Source organism: Amborella trichopoda, chromosome 7 (assembly GCF_054954075.1).
Source record: "Amborella trichopoda isolate Santa Cruz 75 chromosome 7, AtrichopodaSantaCruz75HAP2 v2.0, whole genome shotgun sequence".
NCBI lineage: Eukaryota > Viridiplantae > Streptophyta > Magnoliopsida > Amborellales > Amborellaceae > Amborella > Amborella trichopoda.
The window spans coordinates 39,324,595-39,349,961 of record NC_142342.1 but is presented as its reverse complement, the minus strand read 5'-3'; the positions used below and the strand labels follow the sequence as shown (position 1 = coordinate 39,349,961).

Genomic DNA, 25,367 nt, shown 5'->3' with positions numbered 1-25,367 from the left:
TGTGCAGTTCTGCTATATCTGGGTCTAATTAATTATACTTTTCGATGGTGAATCCTTTTGATCTGAAAATTCACAAAATAGTCGAGGACTCGAAGAGGAACCTGATGGTCTAAGTCTCACCTCGAATGGGTTGGTAACAAAGGAGATATGCCCATCAAAGTTAACCCATTTATACTGTGGATTTCGACAACAAATTTAACCATTACTAGCTCAACCGTTTTCATCTCAAGGAGTTATGGATCTTGATAACTTGATATTTCTATAGAGGGGCTCATGATGAGCATCTTTATAATTTTTTGTGGGAAAACTCTTTATATCTTGAGAGATATTTATGTTCGATGGTCAAACTTTTGTACAATTTTATGGCTATTATTGCAAGGGCAGCCGCTCTCAAGCGAGAGATGTAGTCACTTTAATAGCTTAGTATGTGCGAATACGAGCCTTAGCCACCAATGCATATAAATGAGGGATAAAATCATCTCTAAAGTGCACTAAAACTTTGGGAAGAGGGTAATTACACCTCAAATATGACTTTGAAGTAGGTTTCAGATCATTCCTCAAGTATGGAAACGTGTACCGTGAGTCAGGGGGCGCAGCACATAACAAAACTGACAATAAATCAAGAATAAATACCAGAAATACAGATATAGATCAGGAAAAAATGTTGTGCAGTTAAAAAAAAACCCTAATTTGATGGACAAAGTTCATGAAAGTAAATTAAGAAAGTGCAGTACAAGAACTCGGTCTCTATCAGCGGGCTGGAAACGGTGATGGGGGAGCGTTCCTTTTGGGGTTGCTGCTGATGAAGGAGAATGCGTAGTTGAGGAGGAGCTTTCCGCCATCGCTAACTAGCTTGTTCTCTCCCGATGTAACTAGCTCTCTCTCTCTTCTTTTCTCTCTCCGCTTCCCCTTTTCTCCAGCTCTCTCTCTCTCTCTCTCTTCTTTTCTCTCTCGGCTTCCCCTTTTCTCCAGCTCTCTCTCTCTCTCTCTCTCTCTCTGCTTTCCCTTTTATCCAGCGCGCTCTCCCTCTCTCTGCCGCCCTTTTCTCCAGCCCCCTCTCGCTCTCTGCTTTCCCTTCTCTCTAAATTGGAAATGGTTGCTCCTTTCTCTCGCTTGTACGGGTATTCAGATAGGGTCACCGGTTGAGCCCGTGCCCTTATTTTGTGGCATTTTAGGTGAATTAATCTGAGCCCTCCATTTTAATTCAATGGTGAAAAGGTGGGGAGGATAGACGTTACATGCTGTAGGGGAAGCATGCAAAGTTTTCCCTTTGAGCGTGAGCAGACCATTTTTAAGATTGCTTGATGCTTCTTCAAAACCCTTTCCTAATCTCTGCGCGCGCGAACTACAAGACACTTTTGCATTTAGGCGCAACTATGCGTGGCGTTCTATAGCTAAGTCTTGTCCATTCTTTTCTCTCTAAACTTACGCCTCTCTTTCTCTCTCCAAACCTTCATTTACGCACTTTGAGGTTTGAAAATGTTTTCTAAATTTGATGCAAAATATATTTCGACAAATAATGGTTGCTGAAAGTTCATTATGGTTGGGAAAATTGTTTCTTTTGTAATTATTATTAGTTTGGTCCCAAAATAACATGAGCTTTGTAATGGATGAGAACCTACCCAGAACTGTGAAGTAAACCATATAATACTCTTGTTTTTTTTATCTCTTTTTGTAAGTTGATGCGAATAAATGGGTATGGTTCATATCAGAATTCATCGGGTTTGTTGGGTTTTTCTACTGGTTAGAAACAAAATCTATGAATAAAGGGAGGTTGAGATCATTGCATAGTGTTTGGCAATGGAGAATGTGCTTTTTTAGGCCCTATTATAAATCTTCATCGGCTTCTGCTCTATTAGTTTCTGAGGATGAAACCCTTGTTGCCATCCCAAAAATGTCCTCTTCTGCTATTTGTAATGAAAAAGCAACAGAGTGTTCTCGTTGCCCTAAATTTCATCAGGGAAGTCTTTTTCCCCTAGTTGTAAGGATTCTCCATACCCTTAATGTGGAAACTCTCAAAAACCATGGTTTCTCTGACTGTGTTGAGAAGTATGGACAAGTTCACACAATTAAAACATTTGCCATGTTGGTTCATATATTTTCTCTGGCACAAATGAACTCAGAGGTTTTCAAGTTATTGAAGGATATAGTGAGTTATCAGAAGCATCTAGATAGCCAATTCTTCAATTTTTTCAGTGTTTTAGTAGGAGAATCAAGCCATCTTAGTAGAAAGGCTTCAGTTTTTGAGACCCTCATCAAGGTTTACGCAGAGTCTTCCATGCTTGATCAAGCAGTGGATGCATTTTCTCGGATTAAAAAACTTGGTTTCAGACCCCATATTACCTCCTGTAATTTCTTACTCAAGTGTTTGGTGGATAGGGGTAAATTGGAAGTTATCTCTTATGTAATATCTGAGATGAAGCTCTTGGGCCCTGCCCCCAGTGTGTATACTTACACTATTTTGATATACTTCTACTGTAAAAATAAAGATATAGATCAAGCGGCAGAGAATTTGATTGAAATGGAGAAGAATGGTTTAACTCCAAATGCTGTAACTTATGGTACTTACATTTATGGTCTTTGTAGAGTGAGAAACACTGAAATGGCTTTGAAGCTGCTTCGGGATTTGAAAGCAAGAGGACTTTCTCTTACCATATACAGTTACAATGCAATCATTCATGGCTTGTGCTGTGATGGGGAGTTGAATGAAGCCATGTTGATTCTAGAGGAAATGAAGAGCTCAGGATTGTTGCCTGATGTCCATAGCTATAGCATTCTGATTGATGGGTTCTCGAAGAAGGGGGATCTTGTAAAAAGCTTTGATTTATTGAAAGAGATGGTTTATGCGCGCTTAAAACCAAATCTTGTAAGCTTTACCTCTCTCTTAAATGGTATATGTAAGCACGGGGAAATGGATACTGCTGTCACCATGTTTGATGAACTAAAGGCTTGTGGTTTCAAGCTTGATCACACTTTTTATGGTATTCTAATCCATGGGTTATGTACAAAAGGGAGGATGGATGAAGCCATTAATCTTATGGAGGAAATGGTTGTTTTCAATTTGGTTCCTGATGTTTTTTGTTATACCAATCTAATCCATGGTTACTGCAAAGTAGGATCCATGGACTTGGCAGTGAGATTATTCAACCACATGCTTTGCAAGGGTATTTTACCAAATGTTGTTACTTGCACTGTAATTGTTGATGGATATTGTAAATGTGGGTATATTGAGGAAGCTTTTGAATTTCTTGATCAAATGTTAGGGCAAAGCGTCATTCCCAATTGCTTCACTTACAATGCAATTATTAATGGCCTTTGCATGGAAAGAAAAGCACAATGGGCGCACAATTTCTTCAAGAGCATGGTTAAGAGGGGACTTGTTCCGGATGTAGTAATTTATGGAACCCTTATAGATGGTCTATGCAAAGAAGGTAGCCTAATGGAGGCTTTCAAATTATATGCTAGAATGGCTAGAGATGGGGTTCCCCCAAATACTATAATATACACAAACCTTATTGATGCGCTATGCAAGAAGACTCGAATGCATGAAGCTTTAAATATATTTGAGGAAATGGTGAGAAAGGGTTTGGTGCCTGATACTATTTGTTACACATCTATAATAGCTGGCTTTTGTAGAGTTGGTAATATGGCTAAGGCTTGGGAGCTTTACTCTGAGATGGTTCAAAGTGGGTCTCAGCCTGATGTCATTACTTTTACATGCCTAGTTGATGGATACCGTAAGTTGGGTAGGACACATGATGCTCTCATGTTGGTTGATGAGATGATAAAAAGTGACACTATACCTAATGTGGTGACCTACACATCCTTAATTACTGGATTTCGAAACATGGGTGAGTTGGATAAAGCTTTTGAGGTGTATGATGCTATGTTGGAAAAGGGTGTTTTACCAGATTCTGTCACCTTTGCAGTTTTACATAAAAAAGGCCATAGATGAGTGTTATAGCGAAGAGTGTGGTTAAGCAACCTAATAGCAATTGTTATACCTCGGCATATTTGATGAGCTTCTACTTACACCAAGGTGAGATCTTTGTATTCTGCTTCAATTTGTTACATTCAATCTCTGTACTTCACAGAAATCCTACTTACAAAATCACCACAAATACCCCTGCAAGTGTTAAAATATGATGGCACTATCAGAATGTGTGTCCTATCTTGCTGGAACGCTTTCTCTTATTCATAGATTTTTTTTTAAAAATATGATAAGTTAATGCCTATCATATTTGCCATCACTCCCATATTTGGCCACTTCTTACTAAAGCAGAATATATTTATATGTTCTCTGATTAAATTATTTGTTATTTGTTAACTTAAAACAGAGACAATGTGAAATTTTTCATTGGTTTTTCTTTCATACATACAATGGACAAAATCCCTTGATACTTACTGGAGCCATAATAAAAGTGTTTTCTTTTCCCCGTCACATTGTTGCCTATTTTGCATGGGTCATTCATCCTATGCTCCATATGAATGTCATCCACTGTTAAAGATGTGTATGTGTATGGGTATGGCATGGACACGGCTTGATTCTCCATTCAAAAAGATCTTGAATAGATGATTCTCTGAGATACATTGAATCCGACACTTCCAGATTCTCAATAGAATGCGTGGGATTCTTCTCTGGAAAGAATCTTGTAGAATAGTATTATAATTTGAACTTTTATTTATTTTAATATCAAGTTTTTTATTTAAACCCTAGACATAGAGAAGGGGCGCGCATCCCGAACTTCTGGTTCCACAAACACTATTGTCTCCTGCCAATATCATAGTCAAATATTTGTCAGTTCCTCACTATAACTTTATTGGATTCTTCTTTGGTTCTTGTATGAATATTATGTGCATCAAAGTCTTGCATTTTTTTTTGCACTTGTACACCCATCTTTCATCACTAGTATTTTGATTTCTAATCAGTTATGCTCCTTATCTTGGTGTGCGTGTGTGTGTGTGCATGCGTTCATGCTTGCGTATGTGCAACAAGATGAAGAGCATGTTGATTGATAAATCAAAATGCTACATTCACATACAGGCTTGGTGATAAATGAAAATGCGAGCTAAGACAACCACAACCATGATTGTGAAGACAAGCCAGGAGGCACAGAGCTCGAATGATGATACAGGAACCCTCGATTCACTCTCTCGCTATAACTTGAGGAGTCTCTGACATATACATGCACAGGTTGGCTACATGAGATCGCTATCATCTTTTACATCTCAATCAACTTGCTCCTTATATCGTTTTATATACACACACACACTTTTTTATTTTTTGGGGTGGTGTGTGGGGGGGGGGGGGGGGGGGGGGGGGGAGAGAGAGATAGCTAAAAAATGTTTTAGCGTTTTCTCTACAGTAGTGTTCTCATATACTCTTGACCATCGAATCTCGATCGAATAGTTGAGAGTGTGTATCAATATTTCAATTTTAGTTGTTTTTATATCATTTGGATTACACTGAAATTTTGGTTGTCTACACTTCAACAAAGGCGCACCTAATAAAACTATGAAAAAATATTTTCAATAAAATAATATGACAAAAATTCCTTGAAACCTTCATCGGTGTTTCAGTACTTTATTTCTATTGTTGGTAGAATCCTAGGGGTCGTTTAGATCCTTGAAAATACACAGTCTCAGAAAATCTATTTCCTGTAAAATATATTTCTACTGTCTGGATGGCATATGGATCCATAACATTTCATTGTTTTTTTTTTTTTTAACTTTTTTCTTTAAATGTTTTTGGTTGTGTTATTTATTATAATGTCTTTTTATTGTTCAATTTGAGAAATTTGATCAAGTTTTTCTCTCTAAAATTTTAAGATACTTTCTTTCTGAAGATTCAAGATTCATAAAAGGTTTTGGCTTTAAGTTGGTTGCGTGCCATACCTAACACAACCCACCACCTTTACTCGAGATTGGGATGGGTTAAGTGAAAATTTGAAGTCCTCACCCTTCTTAGACCTAAAATTCTCTTTCAAAAACTTAGAATTTGAGAGTTTCTCTCTCTAAAAATTTTGAGATAGTTATCTTTCTAAAAATTTTCAGGTATTCTCTAAAATTTGATATAGTTTCTCTCTAAAATTTTAAGATACTTTCTCTCTCTAAAACTTAAAATTTGAGATAGTTTCTTTCTAAAATTTTTTAGATAGTTTCTTTTTCTAAAATTTGATATTGTTTTTGTCTCTAAAATTTTAATATACTTTCTCTTTGAGATAGCGTTTGTCTCTAAACTTTTTGAGATAGTTTCTTTTTAAAATTTTTCTGGTAGTTTCTCTCTCTAAAATTTGATATAGTTTATGTGTTTATAATATCAAGATACTCTCTCTCTAAAAATTAAAATTTGAGATGGTTTCTCTACCAAAAATTTTTGAGATAGTTTTTCTCTCTAAATTTTTAAGGCATTTTCTCTCTAAAACTTAAAATTTGAGATAATTTCTCTCTCAAAAAACTTTGAGATAGTTTCTCCCTCTAAAACTTAAAATTTGAAATAGTTTCTCTAAATTTTTTGAGATAGTTTATCTCTAAAAATTTTTAGGTACTTTCTCTCTAAGACTTAAAATTTGACATAATTTCTTTTTATAAAAATTTTGAGATAGTTTCTCTACTTCAGGTACTTTCTCTCTCTAAAACTTAAACTTTGAGATAATTTCTCTAAAATTTGATATAATTTCTCTATCTAAAATTTTAAGATATGTTCTCTCTCTAAAACTTAAAATTTGAGATAGTTTCTCTCTAAAATTTTTGAGATAGTTTCTCTCACTAAAACTTAAAATTTTTGAGATAGTTTCTCTCTTTAAAATTTTGGGATAGTTTCTTTCTCTAAAAAGTTGTAGTTACTTTCTTTTCTTTAAAATTTGATATAGTTTCTCTCTCTAAAATTTTTGAGAGGCTTAGTCTTGCTAAAACTTAAAATTTGAGATAGTTTTTCTTCGTAAAAATTTTGAGATAGTTTTCTCTAAATATTTTTTTAGGTAGTTTCTCTCTCTTAAATTTTAAGAATTTATCAGTGTTTCAAAATTCAAAAAGCGCTAGGCGGTCAGGGGGGTCTAGGCTGCCTAGAACCTGGATGCCCCAGTAGAAATTTTTTTTTTTGGGTTTTTTCTCTCTAAAATCGGTTCTAATGAGTTTTAGGTTTCAAATGAACCTAAAACCTACAATTTTGCACTTTTAGTATTAAAGCAATGACTCCAAAATACCCTCAACGCGGGGTATTTTTCCCCTCGGTGAGGGGCATGCCCTGGGCGGCCGCCTAGGTGGAGACGGCCACCTAGGCGGGTTCTCGGGCACCTAGGAGGGTTCCCGGGTGCCTTGGCTGGCGCCCAGGGATATCAGCCTAATTTGGCCGCCTAGGCTTGGGCGATGAGCCCAAGCCTTTTGGACCGGCTTGGCAGCGGCCCAGGCATTGGGCAGTCGACTTTTTAAAACACTGGACTTTATCTCTTTGAAACTTAAAATTTTAGAGAGTTTCTCTCTCTAATTTGTGGGGTGTTTTGGCAGAATTAATTATATCTTAAAAAGTGGATGGTTCTATAAAGTGGACGTGCCTTCTCCACAGAAAAGCATTTCTGGAAATATTTTTCTAGGATTCCAATTGACCCCCTATTGTCTAAGGCTCAAAGATTCTAACACCCTGAACCCATTTCTAACACTCAACATCGATTGTAGCCCAATTTAGAGTTTTGTTTGATTGATGAAAGATATATTTTTTATAGTTATCATCTCTCGCTAACTTGGGAGAAAAATTAGAGTTGAGTGAATATTGGTTTTTGTTTTGGAAGGTGCAAAAGAATTAACATTCAAAAATAGGAAGATGTCAAAGAATTGGCAATATGGATGACGGACAGGGATTGTTGTCATCAAGGTGATTGTTATTTGTCTCTTCTTGATGTTGGTTTGCCACCCTTCTCGGTAAGCATTGTCATGCAAAACCTTTGTAAGGAAATTACACTATGGTCCTTTCCTATTTCCTATATTCCTAGGACCAAAACATCTGCTAAAACGTATTTTACTACAGTTTCTATCACATGTGAGAAGTTAATGGGAAGCATACTTGAGTGATAAAAGTAACAAGAGGTCATGGGATCCTCACCATCTGATCAATGGTAGTAATATATAGAGGGGAACCTACAATTGAATTAGGTAACCATCTAAACTATTGATGGTATGGTGATGACTGTCCTGCTATGATGATTATGGATAAAAGTCTACTCTGTCTAGAATTTAATCCGCTCTTTTTGTCATTTATGTGTGTGTATTCTCTCGTGCTTGTTTTTGCTGAAAAATTTGAGTGACTGAATATTGTTTTTTTTTTGAAGGTGCAAAAGAAATAACATTCAAGAGAGGAAGATGCCAAAGAATTGGTCATACTGATCAAGGAAGGGGATTGGTTTCATCAAGGTAATTTCCATTTGTCTCTTCTTGATGTTGGTTTGCCACCCTTCTCAGTAAGCATTGTCATGCGAAACCTTTGTAGGGAAATTACACTATGGTCCAATGGGCAATTGAAGACCATCAATGGGCAATGCAAAACCATGGTCCAAAGCTTCAACCTCTGTCTGGTTCACTGTCGGATGGTCCTAGATTAGCTTAATGTGGCTCATATGAACTCTTACTATGTACATTTAGTCTCTAAATGTCCTTCAATCGAATAGACAGTGGATGTAGCTTTGGACCAATGAGTACCTTTCCTATTTCCAATCTTCTGAGGACCAAAACAACTGGTAAAAGATATTTTACTGCAGTCTCTTTCACATAAATGAGAAGTTATGGCAAGCATACTAGGATGATAAAGATCACAATCGATCATAGGGATCCTCCCCATCTGATCTATGGATTCACTTTAAATGGAGAGAGTGGGATCCACGATTCAATTCGGGTAGTATCCAACCTATTGATGGTATGGTGATGACTGTCCTGTGACAATGATCATATGGCTCAAGGTCTACTCTCTTTAGAATTTAATCTGTTCTTTTTGTCTTTTATGTGTGTGTATTCTCCTGTGTGCTTATAGTTTTAGTTTGATAGAGTTTTTACTCCAGGAAAAGTACAATAGACATCAATAGTGTGTTGCACACTAAAAGGGCATCCACTAACCTTTATTAATAATGGATGGTGACTATCTATAGTTCCTAGTACAATATACACCAATAGTGTGTAGTAGCACACTAAAAGGGCATCCACTAACCTTTATTAATAATGGATGGTGGAGACTATCTATAGTTCCTAGTGAATAATATTCATCCAGATATGGTTAATCTCCATCATCTGTTATTGTGAACAACCAGTGGATGTGCCTGTACTTTACCATATATGGTGTACCAGTTTCCTATAATAGACACACCATTGCTTTAGGGTTACACTTTACCTTTATTCTAAACACTTTGGGCCCGTTTGGATCCCTGGAAAAGTATTTCAAGGAAAATATTTTTCTAGAAAGATTGATCATTTCTGTTGCTTGGATCCAAAAATTGGGGCAGAAATAATTTTCCGATAGAATCATAGAAATCAAGTTCGCTATTTTGGATCCAAAATGGAGATTGTTTTTCTTGCAATAAAGCTAAAATATCTTTGTCCCTGGAAACATTTTCTCCATCACATGCCACCTGTTGATTTTTCCTCTCTCTTCCATACAACACCATCTCTTCACTCTCTCCCGCATTGAAGCACCATCGAAGCTCATTCTCTCTATGCCAAGATGAAGAGAAGCTGCTCTATCATCGATCAAACTCATCTTCCTCTTTTTTGTTCTTTGTTGAACTTCATTTTTTTTTCTTCAGGGAACATTTGAATTTATTATGGTAGAAGTATTACAAAACGTATGAGAGTGCTACCCATAGATCGGGAACTCTGCACAAAAACCTCACTAAATACATTATCATAGATGCAAAAAAAGTTTTTTTTTTGAGAGAATTTTTCTAAAAGGCTCGGGTAGCCAGCACAATAGCATGGGTTCGAGTCCTGAGAGTGTCCACTTTGTGCATAAGCCAAAGGTTAGGACCATTTCCCATCCACCACTCCCGGGACCTTGCTTAGGCGGGACCAGCACCGGGTTATGACCCTTTATATATATATATTTTATACATTAACATAGATGCAAAAGAGTTTAACAAAATATCTATCTAGCAAAATCTCCTATAGAGGTTAATCACAAATTGTATGACTGTCAGAGCCTCTGAGTTAACCCTGGTGTACATTAGAGATTACTGGGTTAGAGATTACTGGGTAGACTTATTTATTTTACTATCACACGACCAAACATTGCACATGCTCTAGTTTATGCACGCACCATGGTCCCAACATTTGGAGGCTATTTGCATTTTACAGAATTTAAAATTTACTCCAGGGAAAGGGCTACTTTATATTAGTTATGGTTACCTTGATGTACAAGGTTTTTGTGATGCAGATTAGGCCGGTTGTTCTCTTGATCAACGATCTACAAGTGGCTACTTTATGACAGTGGTGGTAATTTAGACACTCGGAAGAGTAAGAAGCAGATTGTTGTAGCTCAATCTTCAACAGACTGAGTATCGAGCAATGGCAAGTGCTACATGTGAAATAATTTGGCTCCATTTTCTTCTTCAAGAGGTGGGTGTTTATGTATCTGTTCTCTTCTTCAAGAGATGGGTATTTATGTATTAACCAATGTTCCAAAAAGCGCTAGGCGGGTTCTAAGCAGCCTGGGGGGTCCAGGCCACCCAGCACCTAGGCGGGCGCTCAGAACCTGGGCGGCCCAGTTGAATCCAAATAAGGATTTTGCAGTACAGTTATGTCAATATCAGTTATATGTATTGCCGTACATAATTCAAATTATACTACATATTAGCATTTAACACACATTCTATAAACATAACCATAATCCATAAGTCAGTTCATACTCCATATCCATAATCCAATTAAAACTTAAAATTTACAACCAACCAAATTATCAAACCAAGTTATCAAATAGTATCACACCAGTATTGCAGTACACCACCATGAGGAACAAAACAAAATTGAATTATGAAACTATGAAAGTAATATTTGAAGACTCAAAAGAATCTTCAATAGTTCAATACACAATACCTTAATCAAAGTTCAAACTTCAAAGTTTAATAATTATTCAATTCATTCATCATTAAAAAATCTTGGGTCAGCTGCATTGGCATCATATTCATCGGAGTGGACAGAGTCATCACGATAGACTAGGTCATTGAGCCTCTTTGATTTAAGCATGTTCCTTTTCTTTGTATGAATCTAACAAAATCAAATGAAACTAACTAAAATCTAATATCTATGGTTCATGTATTATTTATAAAATGATACAAATTACCCTTACGGCCTTACCCCTTCAAAAGTACTCCAATTGCGCTCACAACCGGATGAAGAAGTGGTTAGGTTTAAGATCCAAATGGCCAACTTTTGTAAATTTGGAGAACTATGCTCATGTTGGCTCCACCAATGGGCTGCAAAGATATATAATAAAATGATAAATAAATAATAAAATTACTTGATTACTTGAACAATTGAACTTGATGAACTTGAAAATATTATTAATACCTAAATCAATTTTGGCCCTTTGCCTCATCGCCATTGGACTTCCAAAAGACTTTAATGAGCACTTGTAATTTATCAGCTCATCAATGCATATAATATCTTGCATATCAGGATCAGGGACTAGCACCTCTACACACATTAAATCCATTAATAGTTGTGTCATTTGTTCGTATATCCTTGTCAATATAAAAAAAAGCTGGGTTCAAATAATAACCAGTTGCATGCAATGGCCGATGTAGCTGTCTATCCCACTTCTCATCAATAATCTCCCAAACATGCTTGTAGCGGGTTTCTGCATCATTGAAAGTTTGAGCTATCTCTCTTTTGCATTTCTCCATAGCATCATATATGTAGCCCATAGAAGGTTTGTCACTATTAACCATGCGAAGGAATTTGACAAGAGGAAAAAATACTTTAAGAGCGTCCTTCACCCCTCTCCAAAAAGCCTTATAAAATATAATATCTCTCACTTTCTTCCCAACCTGATCCTTAGACCACTTGCATGCTTTCCACTCATCTGAGATAAACATTTGCCTCAACTGCACTCTCCTCGAATGTATGCTATCTAGGCATAAGTACCAGGTCACAAATCTCGTGACCCCAGGCCTCACAATCTCTTTCTTCTTTGTAAAGGTACGCATCATGCTGAGGGTGAGATGGTGGCTATAAATAAAATTTTTAACTAACTTGGCCTTCTTCATTGCACCTGATATCTTGGTTAAACCGTTAGGAGCCTCAAGCATGAGGTTTATACAATGTGCTGTACATGGTGTCCAAAAGATTCTAGGATAAGCTATGCATAACAAATTAGATGCAGCAACATTAGGAGCAGCATTGTTTGTGACAAATTAGATGCTCCCCAACCTCCTTGATTCCCTTCTCTATCACTTGACATATGTAATGGGCATCATGGATATGATCAGAGGCATCAATAGACCTCAAAAAGACAATCCCCGTTGGACAATTCACAAGTAAATTCATCTGACTTCTTCTCTTCCTATCACTCCAAGCATCAGTCATAATAGAAACTCCATTCTGTTACCTGGAATGAAAGAACAACCATGCGCCCTTCTTAAGTTCTACAGCTTCCTTCGTGGCACTCACTGCGTTTTTTAAAAAAGGCTCTGAAAGCTCATATGGGGTTGGGGGTTTCATCCCAGGGCTAAATTGGCCAACTGCCTCTATCGCAGCATAGACGCTGCTTAAGCGAGCGGTATTGAAAGGAATGCTCGCTTCATAAAACCATGTAGTAAGATAATACGCAGCTCTATCTCTCTCTTCCTTCTTGATTTTATTTTCAATAGTGGTTTGCTTTTTGGTTTTCTCTTGCAACCTCAGGGTCAGGCCGAGGTAAAAAACTATACATAGAGCCTCTAACCCAAGACTTCTTAGTCCTGGAACCAGAATCAATTATAACTCCCTTGCCTTGTCCCTTAATAATAGATTGCTCAACCTCTTGACATCCCTCCATTTCCTCATCACTATCATCATCATCAAAATTGACCTGAACCCCAGACCTAATCTCTGCTATAGAGGCAAATCTCTCATTTTTTTTTATTTTCTCCATGTTCAAAAAATTGTTTATTTCCTCCTTAACAGCATCAGGAGTCTTTTTATATGGGGCAACATCCCCCCTGATACCGACAAGATGTTTCTTGAACCGGTTTATGTCCCCTTTTGTATTCTTTTCACAAAACTTGCATCTTATGCAATTTTTATCATTAGGATCTGGGTTTTAGCCATATTTCCAATCGGGATCACCACTCCTATGAGATCCCGAAGAAGACATCTAAAAAATAATGCAAATTACTAAAGCAATAAAAAAAAATCACTTACTTTGAGTTTGATTGCTCATTCTTCAAACTTCTACCTCAAAGATGCTTCTAAATACTCAAAATCTTTTTTCAAAATATTCTAAAAAACCCCCTAATAACTTTGCAAAACAACAAAAAGTAAATCTAATATCAATGGGCGATGTTTTGATAATTTTTGTTAACTTTGAGAAACCCTTCAATCTAAAAAATTCACCAAAAATTAGATTTTTGGGGGCTCTCTCTCTAAAATTGGCTCCAACAAGTTTTAGGGTACAAATGAATCTAAAACCATAATTTTTGGCCCTTAAAAACAAAAAAAAAGACCAAAATTGCCCCTACCGAAAACAATGTCTGCCCCTGGGTGGGGCGCAGGTCCTAGGCGGCCGCCCAGGGATTGACCGCTCAGATTGGCTGCCTATCGCCCAGGCCTTTTGGACCGCCTAGGTGTTGGGCGGTCCACTTTTTGAATCATTGGTATTAACTCCTATTTCTTTACATTGTAATAATCAAGCAGCAATTAAAATTGCCTCGAATCCAGAGTTTCATGAAAGCACCAAGCATATTGAGGCCAACTGCCAACTGCCACCTGCCACTTTCTTAAAGAAAAGGTCACTTCAAAGACAATATATACTCCATTTAGTTTCAGAAAATATATACTCATTTGTTTGCTCCGAGAATCAATTGGCAGACATACTTACCAAGGCCTCTAATCGAGTTCGACTAAAGGATACTTTGGGCAAGCTGGGCATCTATGATATATGCTGCAGCTTGATAGGGAGTGTAGCAACTGCTATGGGCTCACGCCCATTAAAACCTATGTACAACTATAACTCCTATATATAATGGGCCTCATGGAGTGGCTGTTATGGTGTTATGGGTTCGTGTCCATTAAAACCTGCAACTCCTATGAATAATGGACCTCATGCCCATTAGAACCTGCTGTAACATCTATTGTTACTCCTTTGTAATGGTTGTAATTCTTTTGCATGTTGACCTTCTCATAGTGTAATGCACAGGAATATATGTATCTATAGGGAACATTGCCCTTTGATTTGTGGATTTTGAAAACATATGTATTTACTTGTGCTTGAATATTACTCTCTATCTCTCTCTCTTCTCTCTTAATTGTAACGTAGACAATTACGACGAAGGGCTGAAAGAGGGCATTGCTACCACCACTCCAGAAATCTGTCAACTTAGGGCCTCTTTGGTCGAAAGAGAGCGTGGGAGCATAGAAGTGGAAGGGATTCTGAGAAGGAAAGGACAAAGAAAGGGATAGCAAAAGAGAGGATGGGATGAAAGCACAAGAAGAAAGAAAAAGAGGGAGAGAAAAGCACAGGGAGAGAGAGAAAGAGGAAGAGAAAAGCGGGCTGCAGGCTAGAAATGATGGGGAAGTGATGAAATATGGGGTAGAAGAGAGGAAAGGGAACTAGGGGAGGAGAAACAATGAATAGAAATAGGGTTGCTAGGAGAGGAGAATGAAAGTGGGGACTTTTGGAGGTGAATAGGGTCTCATTTGAGTGTAGCTTACATTATGGGAATGTTGGGCCAACTAGATGCTCCCCTAAGGGCCTGTCAAGGAGTCAAGAGCTACAGATGGGTGTAGGAGGAGCCAGGGTTGGAGAGATATTTGAAACATTATCGCAAAAGGTGGTCCGTATAAATTGAAGATGACAAAGGAGCCTTCATTGATTATCTCATGTAGTTTGGAGGTGGGTGCTTGGGGAAAGAGCAGGGTGAAGTAGAGAAATGACACCTGTATGCACACCGTATAAGAAGCACATACAGAGCCTATCTGTGGAAGGAGACTGTTAAGGTCAAAAACTTGAAGTGTCAAGTTTTACCCCTTTTTTTTTTTTTTTTATAATTTTTTTATGCTTTTCTTCTGCTTCCCCTTTTTTCCTACTATTGTTTCTGTTTTTTTTTTTTTGTTTTTGAGAGACAAAGAGGTGTTGTGAGGAGGACAAGACCCAACTTCTCTTGGTATACATGAGGAGAAAGGGGAATGATGATAGGGGTGGCCACTGAAAGAAATCATGAAGAAAAGAGGAGTGCCAAAGCTTTGGTTATAGGGTCAAAAGATGGAGGGATTAGAGGAGAATACGAGAAGGAGAGGGAATAGGTTCAGAATATTCCGAGGATGAAGAATGCTGCTAGTTGGGGAGAAAGAAAGGGAGGGGTAGGTGTGAGCCAAAGCCCACAGACAGGATAGTCAAAGAGGACAGAGGAAGCGAGAGTTAGAGTTGGTGAAGTACTATACCGCCAGCTCCTTGCTTAGCGAGGTTGTCGGCTACTGTGTTGGACCCTCTAGGGATTCGGTTGAAGAGCACTACCCTGTTCCCACATAGTGAGAAAATAAGGTCAAAGATATGAGCAAGTTTCCATGGGGGTCGAGCTTTCTCTGATGCCCAAAGGATGACATTATGAGTATCTCCTTCCACAAACAGGGTGTTACTATTTGGTGGATGGGGATGACCCCGCTTATGCCCCTATGGAATTGCTATGGATTCTGCCCAGGTCGAGTCTTGGTGGTCCAAGAAACCAGAAGTTCACAATAAGCCTCTCTTTGTTTGCGGAGGGGGTGCCTAAATAGACCTAATTCTCTGGGGTCTAGTGGATAGAGGCCAGACATTACTCCAATTACTAAGGAATGTAGTAATGCCTAGGTTGTTAAAAGCAGGTGGTTTTTTTGAGCCCAAAACCGAGAGCAACTTTAACTTGCTCAAAGAGAGGATGCTAATGATGTTGCACGCTTTTGAAAATGTGAGCTTGTAGTTCCTCCAAATGCTCCACAACAAAGCTAAAGCTGCAGTCACCCAAAGGTGAGGACCATTTTTTGGGAAAAGGAGGAAAGCGGAAAGATGTAAGGAACTGAGTTATAGGCCTAGGAGCAACCCATTGGATCTAAAGAAGCTGAAGAAGACCAAAGAGAAGAGGCGAAGGGGCATTGAAGGAAGAGGTGGTCGGAGGACCCCTCTTCCTGCTGTCAGACAACCACACCGATTGGGTAGGTGAAGGCCTCTCTTCTTGAGTTGGTTGACTTATAGTTACCCGAATCACCCACTAGGGTAGTGATTCCGTTTCGGAATCTTCATTCCGCGTTTCCCAGGACGAAACTTGATTCTGAAAGAAAGGAATCACGTTTTCAAGTTTATCGAAATGCAATTCAATTTAGTTTACGAATCTCGGTTCCTGGAAACTTGGAATCAAGATTCCATATCGCAGACTTTGTGATTCTTAGCTGCACAACAATGCGATTATGCTAGTGAGAAACGTTGATTCCAAATTTTTAGGAATTGTGAATCCTTATTATTTGAAATCAAGATTCTATATCGTAGACATCGTGATTCTCAGCAACGCAACAATGCGATTCTACTTGTGTGATATGTTGATTTTAAATTTTTAGGAATTGCGAATCTGAAATTGTTGTACACGGCATTAAAATTAAAGTTTTAAATCTGGGGAATATGTGAAATTTTTTGTTGTCTTGTTTTCTAATTTCTATCCTTGTATTCAAATTCCATTTTACTTTTTAACAACTCTTACCAAGTATAACTATTATTAAAAAAATTTGTTACTTCAAATTTAATAATTTTTGGTAAATGATGTGGGTACTAATGTAATATTATTTAATATATGATGGTTACCAAGATATGCTACCATATGAGCGAAGTGCCCTATGGTATTTTAGGTTAAATTAATCATTAAATATTAGAAATTGACTTAAAATTGAATAATTCAATTTTCAAAAGTCAAAACTACATCTAACAAAGAAGAATTTCTATGTCATCTACTTATTTTATAAATCAAGGAAAGGAGATAGAGGGAGCTCGCCCATGTTCTCACTAGTTGTATGTCGTAGACCAGCTCCAGGCCTTCTAAGCAAAGGGTTGTTGGTACACTGAGTCCGTTGTATGAGATTGTCGACAAAGAAGTCATAAAGGTTGACATTGGTAATTGAACTAAATATATACAGACCAAAATTCAATCTTGTAATAGTTGATAAAATTTAAGTATTTTTTGAATACTTCTCTCATATACCGGAGGGGATTGGTGTGCAACTCCAGTATGGGGAGAATCTTGATTCCTGAATGGTGAGAATCTTGATTCCAAGTTGATGGGGACAACGATTCTAGAATTTTAGGAATCACGATTCTATATTTTTAGGAATCACGATTCCAATCTCATCAGATTGCGATTCCAGAATTCACTGAACTATGTGGAGTCAGGTGCGATTCCATATAGGTATGAAACTCGCTTCCAACATGAAGGGACATCGATTCTTACAAATAGGAAACACGACTCCTATTTTATTCTATTTTATTTGATTGCGATTCCGATATAGTGCAAATCACAATTCGTAATTCCGAATCGTACAGACAACGATTCCAAGTGGCCAGCCATTATTTAATCTCTCCACCACTGAATCATAAAGGTGTTCTTTGGGCTTTCCAATATAGAGAGGCAAGCCTAAGTGCTTGGAAGGGGAGGATTTTATGCCACAGCGCAAATGGTGGGCCATAGACTGGACCTCCTCTTCCCCCATTCTAATTCCTTGCATCTTAGTCTTGGACATGTTCACCTTCATACCCATCTCAAAACATTTGAGGAAGAACTAAATATTACCTAAATGGGCAGGGCAGGCAGGCTTCACTAAAGATAATAGTGTCGTCTACGTAGAGAAGCTGCGAAATTTGGGGAAAAATGTTGGAAGAGGTCGGAGCCACCAAGGAGACCAAGCCAATAAAGCATAGATAAGGAATTTGCTAAAAGTTCACCCATAATAGCGAAAAGGAAAGAGAGAGGGCTTCAACTTGTCTAAGACCCTTGGAGCCTGAGAAGAAAACTATAGGAATACCATTGATAAGGATAGAGAAAGTGGGATTAGAGACATGACTTTGATCCAAGTTCTCCATTTCAATAAAGCCTAGACAAGGAATTTGAGAAAAGTTTACCCATAATAGCGGAAAGGAAAGAGCGAGTCGGTCAACTTGTCTATGACCCTTGGAGCATGAGAAAAAATCTACAGGAAAACCATTGATAAGGATAGAGCAAGTGAAATTAGAGACAACCTTTGATCCATGTTCTCCATTTCTCACGGAAGCCCCATGGATTTTGTCGAGGATTGCCCAATCTATGTGGTCGTAGCCTTTTTCCCATTCCAACTTGATGATAGGCCCCTCGATTTGGTTATTTATATGGAGTGGATGGCCTCACGCATAGTGAGAGCATCATCAAGAATCTGTCTATTGGTAAGGCTAATTGAGCATTGGAGATGACCTTGCCTAGAGCAACTTTAATCTGGCCACTAAAACCTCAGAGAGAAATTTATATGCAAAATTCATTAGGCTAAGATGCTTCCAACATCACATCGTTAAAGTAGGCAAGAAGAGGTTCGACTCTGAGGAGCTGGAGTTTTTTGGAAGGTCTGAATCCTTCAACATTGAATCTCACCCTCATCAAATCTCGATCTGATTTTTTTGGAATTGTAATACCATAAAATCAAATACTAATGTTCTAGGTGCATAAATTTGTGACTTATGAATTGATTCAAATCTTATGGATTTTGATTGAGTTATTTGGATATGGACTGGAGACGATTGTCTCCCATAGTTTATATGTGCACATAACAATAATCTGATGAACTTGCAATTTTTCCCTTAACACTATGGGACAATGTGAACGTAAGCAAAATAGAAAACAAAAAAATTAAATAAAAAAATCAGGCAACATGGTGTCCAAGATCATGAAGGCTTGATACTTCTTAAAGGTAATCGAAATAGAGATTTAGGTTTGATATGGATCACATTTCTAATAGTGCTAGGACTGACTCGGATAACATTTCCTATAGTTCTAGGATTGGCTGCCTTTTTTTTAAAATATAATTGGTAAAGAGTTTTATGTTCAAACAGGGCTAGAACACAGACAACACCATCACGCATACAAAATCCTAATTTGAACTATAGTAATGAAATTAAAATCACATGAAAGTACTTGAGATAATATTTGTATCTTTTGTACACAATTTCCCTAGTGGACTATGAGTGTCTATTAGTTGACCTTACTTCTAATACTGTCTGAGGTTCAATAGTCAGTACTTTGACTTCATATCTACGTAACTTTGTCATGTCTTAGAAACCTCTGATCTCGATTGCTTGATGAGGTTCTAAGTTCTAAAGGCACGAGATGTCATTGATGTGTTGATTCTAAAGAGGTTGAAACTCAACCCTATAGAGTTACAAAGCTCGATTGCTATGTGGATCAAAACTTGATTCCAAACTGATAACTCCAAACTGGTATGAGTTTCGATTTCAATACGTCAAAAACTCGATTCCAAAGATGTCGGAATCGTGCTTCCATATATGATGTATCTCGATTACGTATGGGTCGATTCCAAATAGGTTGGAAACTCGATTCCAGAGCAATTAGAATCTCGATTCCATATATGTACAGATCTCGATTTCATTTGCGTTGAAACTCGATTCCTATAAATTAGGAATCCTCTTTCCCACAATTCCCCTTATATAGACGTCGATTCCGAAAACAAGAATCTTCTAGCCAGTTGTGATTTCGCGATTCAGATTCCTAAAACCATTTGGCATCTCTTGTGTTTCCAAAAACTAACATAATGGTTTTATGGTTAGAGGTGGTTTTAGGGTGCGCCATGGAGTAAGTACGAGGGAAGGTGGATTCCCACACTGTAGAGACTAGAAATCTGTCTAATTTGGTGAGAAGGGGACACAAAGCTTGGTTGGACCAAGTGAACTGGGCACCATTTCGAGGGATGTCTATTAAAGTCTACAAACGTGGAAAAGGCTCTCATACTAGATGTTATCCTACCCCTTGTGTTCTTCTCGTACCCATCTGATAACATTGGAATCCCCTCCTAGAAACCACAGGATGGCAGGGTTGGGGGCCTTTGATTCCACCTTTGGCCAGGGGGATTGCCTACTTTTACGGCAGTTACAACCATAAACCAGGGAGGCTTTCCAATGGAAGCCATTGGAAATCCTCTGAAAGACCAGGTTGACTGAGAAGTCTCTTAACAGGAGGAAAGAAGCAACAAATCAGTGTGCTTCCACATGACCCAGGTACTTCTGGAGGCCCCACTTGACTTCTTAGCCATCGAAGTCCAATGTTTCCTACCCCAATGTCCATAATATGGGAAAGTTCAGGAGTAGGCATTTTGGTTTCAACTTTCAAGCAAGGCCAAGACCTCAGGATTATGGGTTTGAGAAGAGAACGGATAACACTCCTTTTGTCATGGCTTCCCTAGCCCCTAATGTTCCAACAAAGGATCTTTATTTGGGAGAATTTGGAGGGTGGACTTCTCTGTGCCTCGACCGCCGCCCAGGCAGACTAGTACCTAGACCTTGTTGAGGCAAGAAAGGAAACGAGCTGCAGAGGTTCTAGGGAGAGACTGTAATTGATCTCAGAGTGAGGATGACTAGCTCTCTAGTACCCTTAGAGAACCTGGGTTTACGGTCTTACCTTAGAAGCTCCCGCATTATTGTGGAGGACGTCCAACAGGTCTGAGATGTACCTGCCATTGATGAAACCCATATTTGCCTAGCATGGTGTCCATATTGGGCTTTCCTCTAAGCTAACCTTGAGGTATCAGAGGGAAGGAATCTGCCTGGTTCTGAGAGGGCAGTTGGGGAGTGAAGTAGAATAGAGGAGGGAGGGAGGCAAGATTCTGCATCTGGTGATGTGTATTGATGGAAAACGTCACGTCACGAGGGATGGGGACAAGGGTGTCCATGTTCTTGAGGGGTCCAGTAGATCAAGAGTGCAAGAAGTGTAGTAGCAAAAGTGGAGTTTGAGGAAGCAGGTGAGACAACATTCGAGAAGACGAAGAGGGGGAGTTCCTAGGGTGCTATTTGATGCAGGTGAGTACGAGGATTAACTGGGCATATTGGACATACAGGGGGTGGAAGGAGGCAAGAGCTTGGCGAGTGTGGGGAACTTGGGCTAAGCTAGTGGTGAGGGAGGTAAGGATGGATTATCTACCTAGGGGCAAAGAGGAATTTGGGCAAGGATAAGTAGCTGTTTCTGCCCTCGTGGCATTTTGTTATGTGTTGAATGTTCTGTGCTCTGCAACTTAGAGGAGAGGTCAGAAGGTGGTAGTGAGGGATAGTTAAGAGGAGAGGGATGAGAGAGAGGCGAAGGCTTTAAGGACCTGTACTGAGCCGGTTTTAAAGTTATTCCTTCCATGACAGCAGCATGATCCAAATTGTTCTCGAGGTCCTCTAAAACTGTTGTTGAACTCCATTCAGGTATTCAAAAGCACACTTTTTATTTTATTTTATTTCCTTTTTGTTTTCACTATTATCCACTCTTCTCTCTTCCGTTGAGTAAGTATCATCGAACTTCGTTTTCAGTTGCTATTATCTCTTTTGCAACTGTTTTGCTCTCTAAAATTGTGATTCTGAGTTTTGCAAGTCCTGACCGTACCTGCATTTTTCTGTATTTTCTTTTTTGCTAATAATGAAAGCTCTATTGCTGCCTACCCATTATGAGGGCTACCTCACGTCCAACAACATGGATCCTCACTTTATCTATCCTCTCTCTACAATCCAAAACCAACTCTTTTTTTCTCTCTCCTCTTTTCCAAACCAAAACCTAATCCACTTTCTCTCACCTCTCTACCAACCAAAACCCCACTATTCTCTTTCCTCTCTCTACCGCCCAATATTCAAACACCCTACTCTCCAAAACTCTGTTTCACCCGCTTTCTCTCGGAAAACCTACTCTGTTTTAAACTGCATTCTCACGGCGAATTCCCCCATTTAAAGGATACGACACATTCTTTAATACTCAATTCTCCATTATAAAACCCATTTAACCCAATCGTTTTGATCTTTAGTGCCCATAATCCCCTAATACAAGGAACATGCATGAGAATTGTTTCTTCCAGATGATTTAAACAGTAGAAATGCATCTTCCATGTTGCATCTAGATGCCATCCAAAAAACAGAAACCATAGTTGTTGGGATTAGGACGGGGATAGGGATTGGGAGCGGGATCGAGAGTGTTGGATCGTGATAAGCTAGAACCTCCCTATGGTTGGGACCACTATCCTTACACCCTAAACTTTAGGGATCTTGACCCAACATGTTGGGTTGTGGGATCGCATGATAAATTCTAAAGGTGCAAGACCCATCTAGTAAAAGTATCTCTTTTCTCTTTGAAATATATAAAGAACATGTTTTTGCAACATAATTATTTCTTGGACACGGTATTTCAGAGGCTTGGGACTCATATGTAGATATGCATCCCCTCTTCAAGATCCATTTTTGAGATGAATTTTGGACTTAATTTTTTAGTTATGTATTATCTCTAACATGTTCTATAGGACGATTGTAAGACCAGCCATACTTTATTAGCGGAAGGTTGGGGCGGTCAATACACAACATATACATAAGATGAGCGTAGCTGAGATGAGGGTGTTGAGATGGATGAGTGGCAAGACAAGAAATGATCGACTTCAGAATGAATGCATACGAGAGAACTTAAATGTGGCTTCAATAGGCGATAAGAAGAGAGAAAGTAGACTTAGTCGGCTGACCATATGTAGAGTAGACCTAATACAACACTGGTTAGGAGGTGATTTAGTTCAAATGGAAGGCTCTAAAAAGACATGGATGGAAGTAGTAAGATAAAATATGGTAACTTTTGGTCTTATTAAGGGCATGACCCTTAACAGAGAAGAATGGACGAACATGATTCATGTAGCCGACCCCAAGTAATTCTGATAAGGCTTGAATGATGATGATGATGATGACAAATCTCTAACATGGAGATCATGAACGTGTAAAAATAAATAAATTTTAAAACTAAAAATGATAATGTTTGAAAGAATTTGATTTTGCCTTGCCCCTTTTTGGAGAGACCACAACTCTACCTCTATCTTTAAGATGGATGTGTGATGTCATGGGGGAGGCAAATGTAGCTATGCGTCCCTTGATGCATCCACTTTTCCTTATTTCTTCTTTTATTGGATATGAATTAGGTCTTTTTTCTTACAAAGATCGATCTAAAATGAGTGCGATCTATATCCACCAATCCATATGGGATTGGGATCGTGTTCCCCCCATACGGGAGCAAGATCCACTCAAGATCTAGCTCCAGGAGCATGGCATCACCGGGACTGCCACCAACTTAGGAGATCCCGGTAACTATGACTAAACCTCATTTTTTAGGAAATACGTTTTACACAAAATATATTTCATGGGAAATAGATTTTCAAGACAATTTTTTTTCCAGGAATGCAAACGGGCTTGCTCTAGAAGCCCCCGCTTCAAAAACTCTAGCACTTCCGTGATTGATTACAGAAGTACTTTACCATTTCGGAAGCTTTCGCTTCCTGCGGCTTCCAATATAGTGTTAAAAAGTAGGAAGATGTGGCTTCCAAAGATGCATCCCCCAAGATCAAACTCATCCTAAGGTTTATCATCAAGCAAGGAGATTCATGGTTTCAAGATGAGCGAAAATGCAGTTGTAGGTGATCTTTCCCTTTACTCATAAACATGAAACGTACCTCACAACCATTTGAGAAAAATTACAACCAGGGTGATTTTTGAGAAAAATTACAACCAGCGTAACTTATGTTGATCGGTTCAGGAAGAGCAAATATGCAGTTATTGTTTGTCAATTTGTTTCCTTGAACAATTCTAAATAAGAAAGTAGTCCTCCATTGATGACAAACGTCAAGTCAAAATTACTCTTTTTATCATAACTTATGCTCAGGCCTGCATTCTGTCCTGTAATACTTAGTGGGCTCATTTGTTGTAAACCTATTTTTGTGCTTGTCCAATTATGTATTGTGACTTTCTATCATCTTACAACCGCTCAGGAATCTATACTTTGGATAAAAGGATCCATATTAGAAGGCTGATATTGCAACAATCACCTCGTGTTAAGTTCAATTCTTTGCACCATAAGATGGCTTGTACTTCCTAGAGATTTATGTTTTTATTAAATTGCTTTGACTATGTTTGCTTTATCAATCCAAAAGAAACTTTCTATAGTTGATCTAATTTTCATTATAATGGAAAAATAACTTCAGCAATTACAAGGGGCTCAAAATCCATCGTTTCACTACTTTTTCGATCTCATTTGGATGCATTTTGTTTAATTATACTTTACTTTTGCTTTTCATTTTTTTTGGGATTTAGTTTCTTTTAGATTTTTTTTAACCCTTTTTAGCCCGGTTGGGACATGCCCTGTTACCCAGAATAGTTCTAGCTTACTCGGACCCGGTCCATGGCCGGTTCGTGCAATCGAACACTGCCTGTGAGTGTGCACGCGCACACATGCAAATGTTCTAGCTTGATGCTGGACATGTTACAGTTTAGTAGATGGAACATGTTGGGCTTATCTTAATCCTGGAGAGTTTCCTTATGCCACTTGTACTATCTTTCTTGTGTATTTGTGTCCTTCCTTTGTTCTTCCTTTCGTTTTACCATTTCTGTGTAGTATTGGCATTATCATGGTTTCATATTTTCGATGTGCAGTGTGATTTGATGATTCAAGGAATGAGATTGAATAATTAGAAATGCTTCATCCTTATGGTACTAAGGAGATCCAAGTGAAGACAATTTGACGAAATGGTTGACAAGGAATGTCGTGAAAATGGTGTTTGAGAATAAACTGCAACATCGTAACCCTCATAAAATCTCTGCATATGGTTGCCTTGTAGACCCAGCATTGTGTGCATTGAGAGAGAGAGAGATATGGTTAGTCATTTTTTGAGAAGGTTAATCAGGTGTTTGATATCCTTCTAAACAAGTGTTTGTGACTCTCTCTCAGGAATAAACTGGTGTTTTTCGGCTAGCTTTGAGGTGTGGCTTTGGCCCTGCCCTTACAAAGTACTTTTATCTTGTTGTATCCTTTTCTTGTGGGTTGTTTGCTGGCTTTTTATATATTTTCCCAATAATATATTGATATTCCTGAGAGAAACGTTGTTGATATGGATTTCAAAAAAAGAAAAGAAAAGAAGTGGTTGATATA

The 25,367-nt window shown here is 38.4% G+C and overlaps 1 protein-coding gene across 11 annotated transcripts; it reads left to right on the top strand.

Annotated features, from left to right (window-relative positions):
* Positions 1–486: 486 nt before the first annotated feature.
* On the top strand, positions 487–25,367 carry LOC18422973 (uncharacterized). Of its 11 annotated transcripts, XM_020669158.2 has the most exons (7): positions 763–868; positions 1,176–4,039; positions 5,045–5,194; positions 7,788–7,870; positions 8,325–8,406; positions 10,412–10,593; positions 24,872–25,244. In XM_020669158.2, the coding sequence occupies exon 2, from the start codon at positions 1,760–1,762 to the stop codon at positions 3,953–3,955; it is 2,196 nt and encodes a 731-aa protein (XP_020524817.1). In that variant the 5' UTR covers positions 763–868; positions 1,176–1,759; the 3' UTR covers positions 3,956–4,039; positions 5,045–5,194; positions 7,788–7,870; positions 8,325–8,406; positions 10,412–10,593; positions 24,872–25,244. The 11 variants fall into 11 exon arrangements, 6 of the variants coding, with proteins under 6 accessions (XP_088727820.1, XP_088727821.1, XP_020524821.1 ...); XM_088871694.1 differs by lacking the exon at positions 10,412–10,593 and having other exon boundaries at positions 553–868; positions 2,587–4,039; positions 24,872–25,367; XM_020669141.2 differs by lacking the exon at positions 10,412–10,593 and having other exon boundaries at positions 24,872–25,367.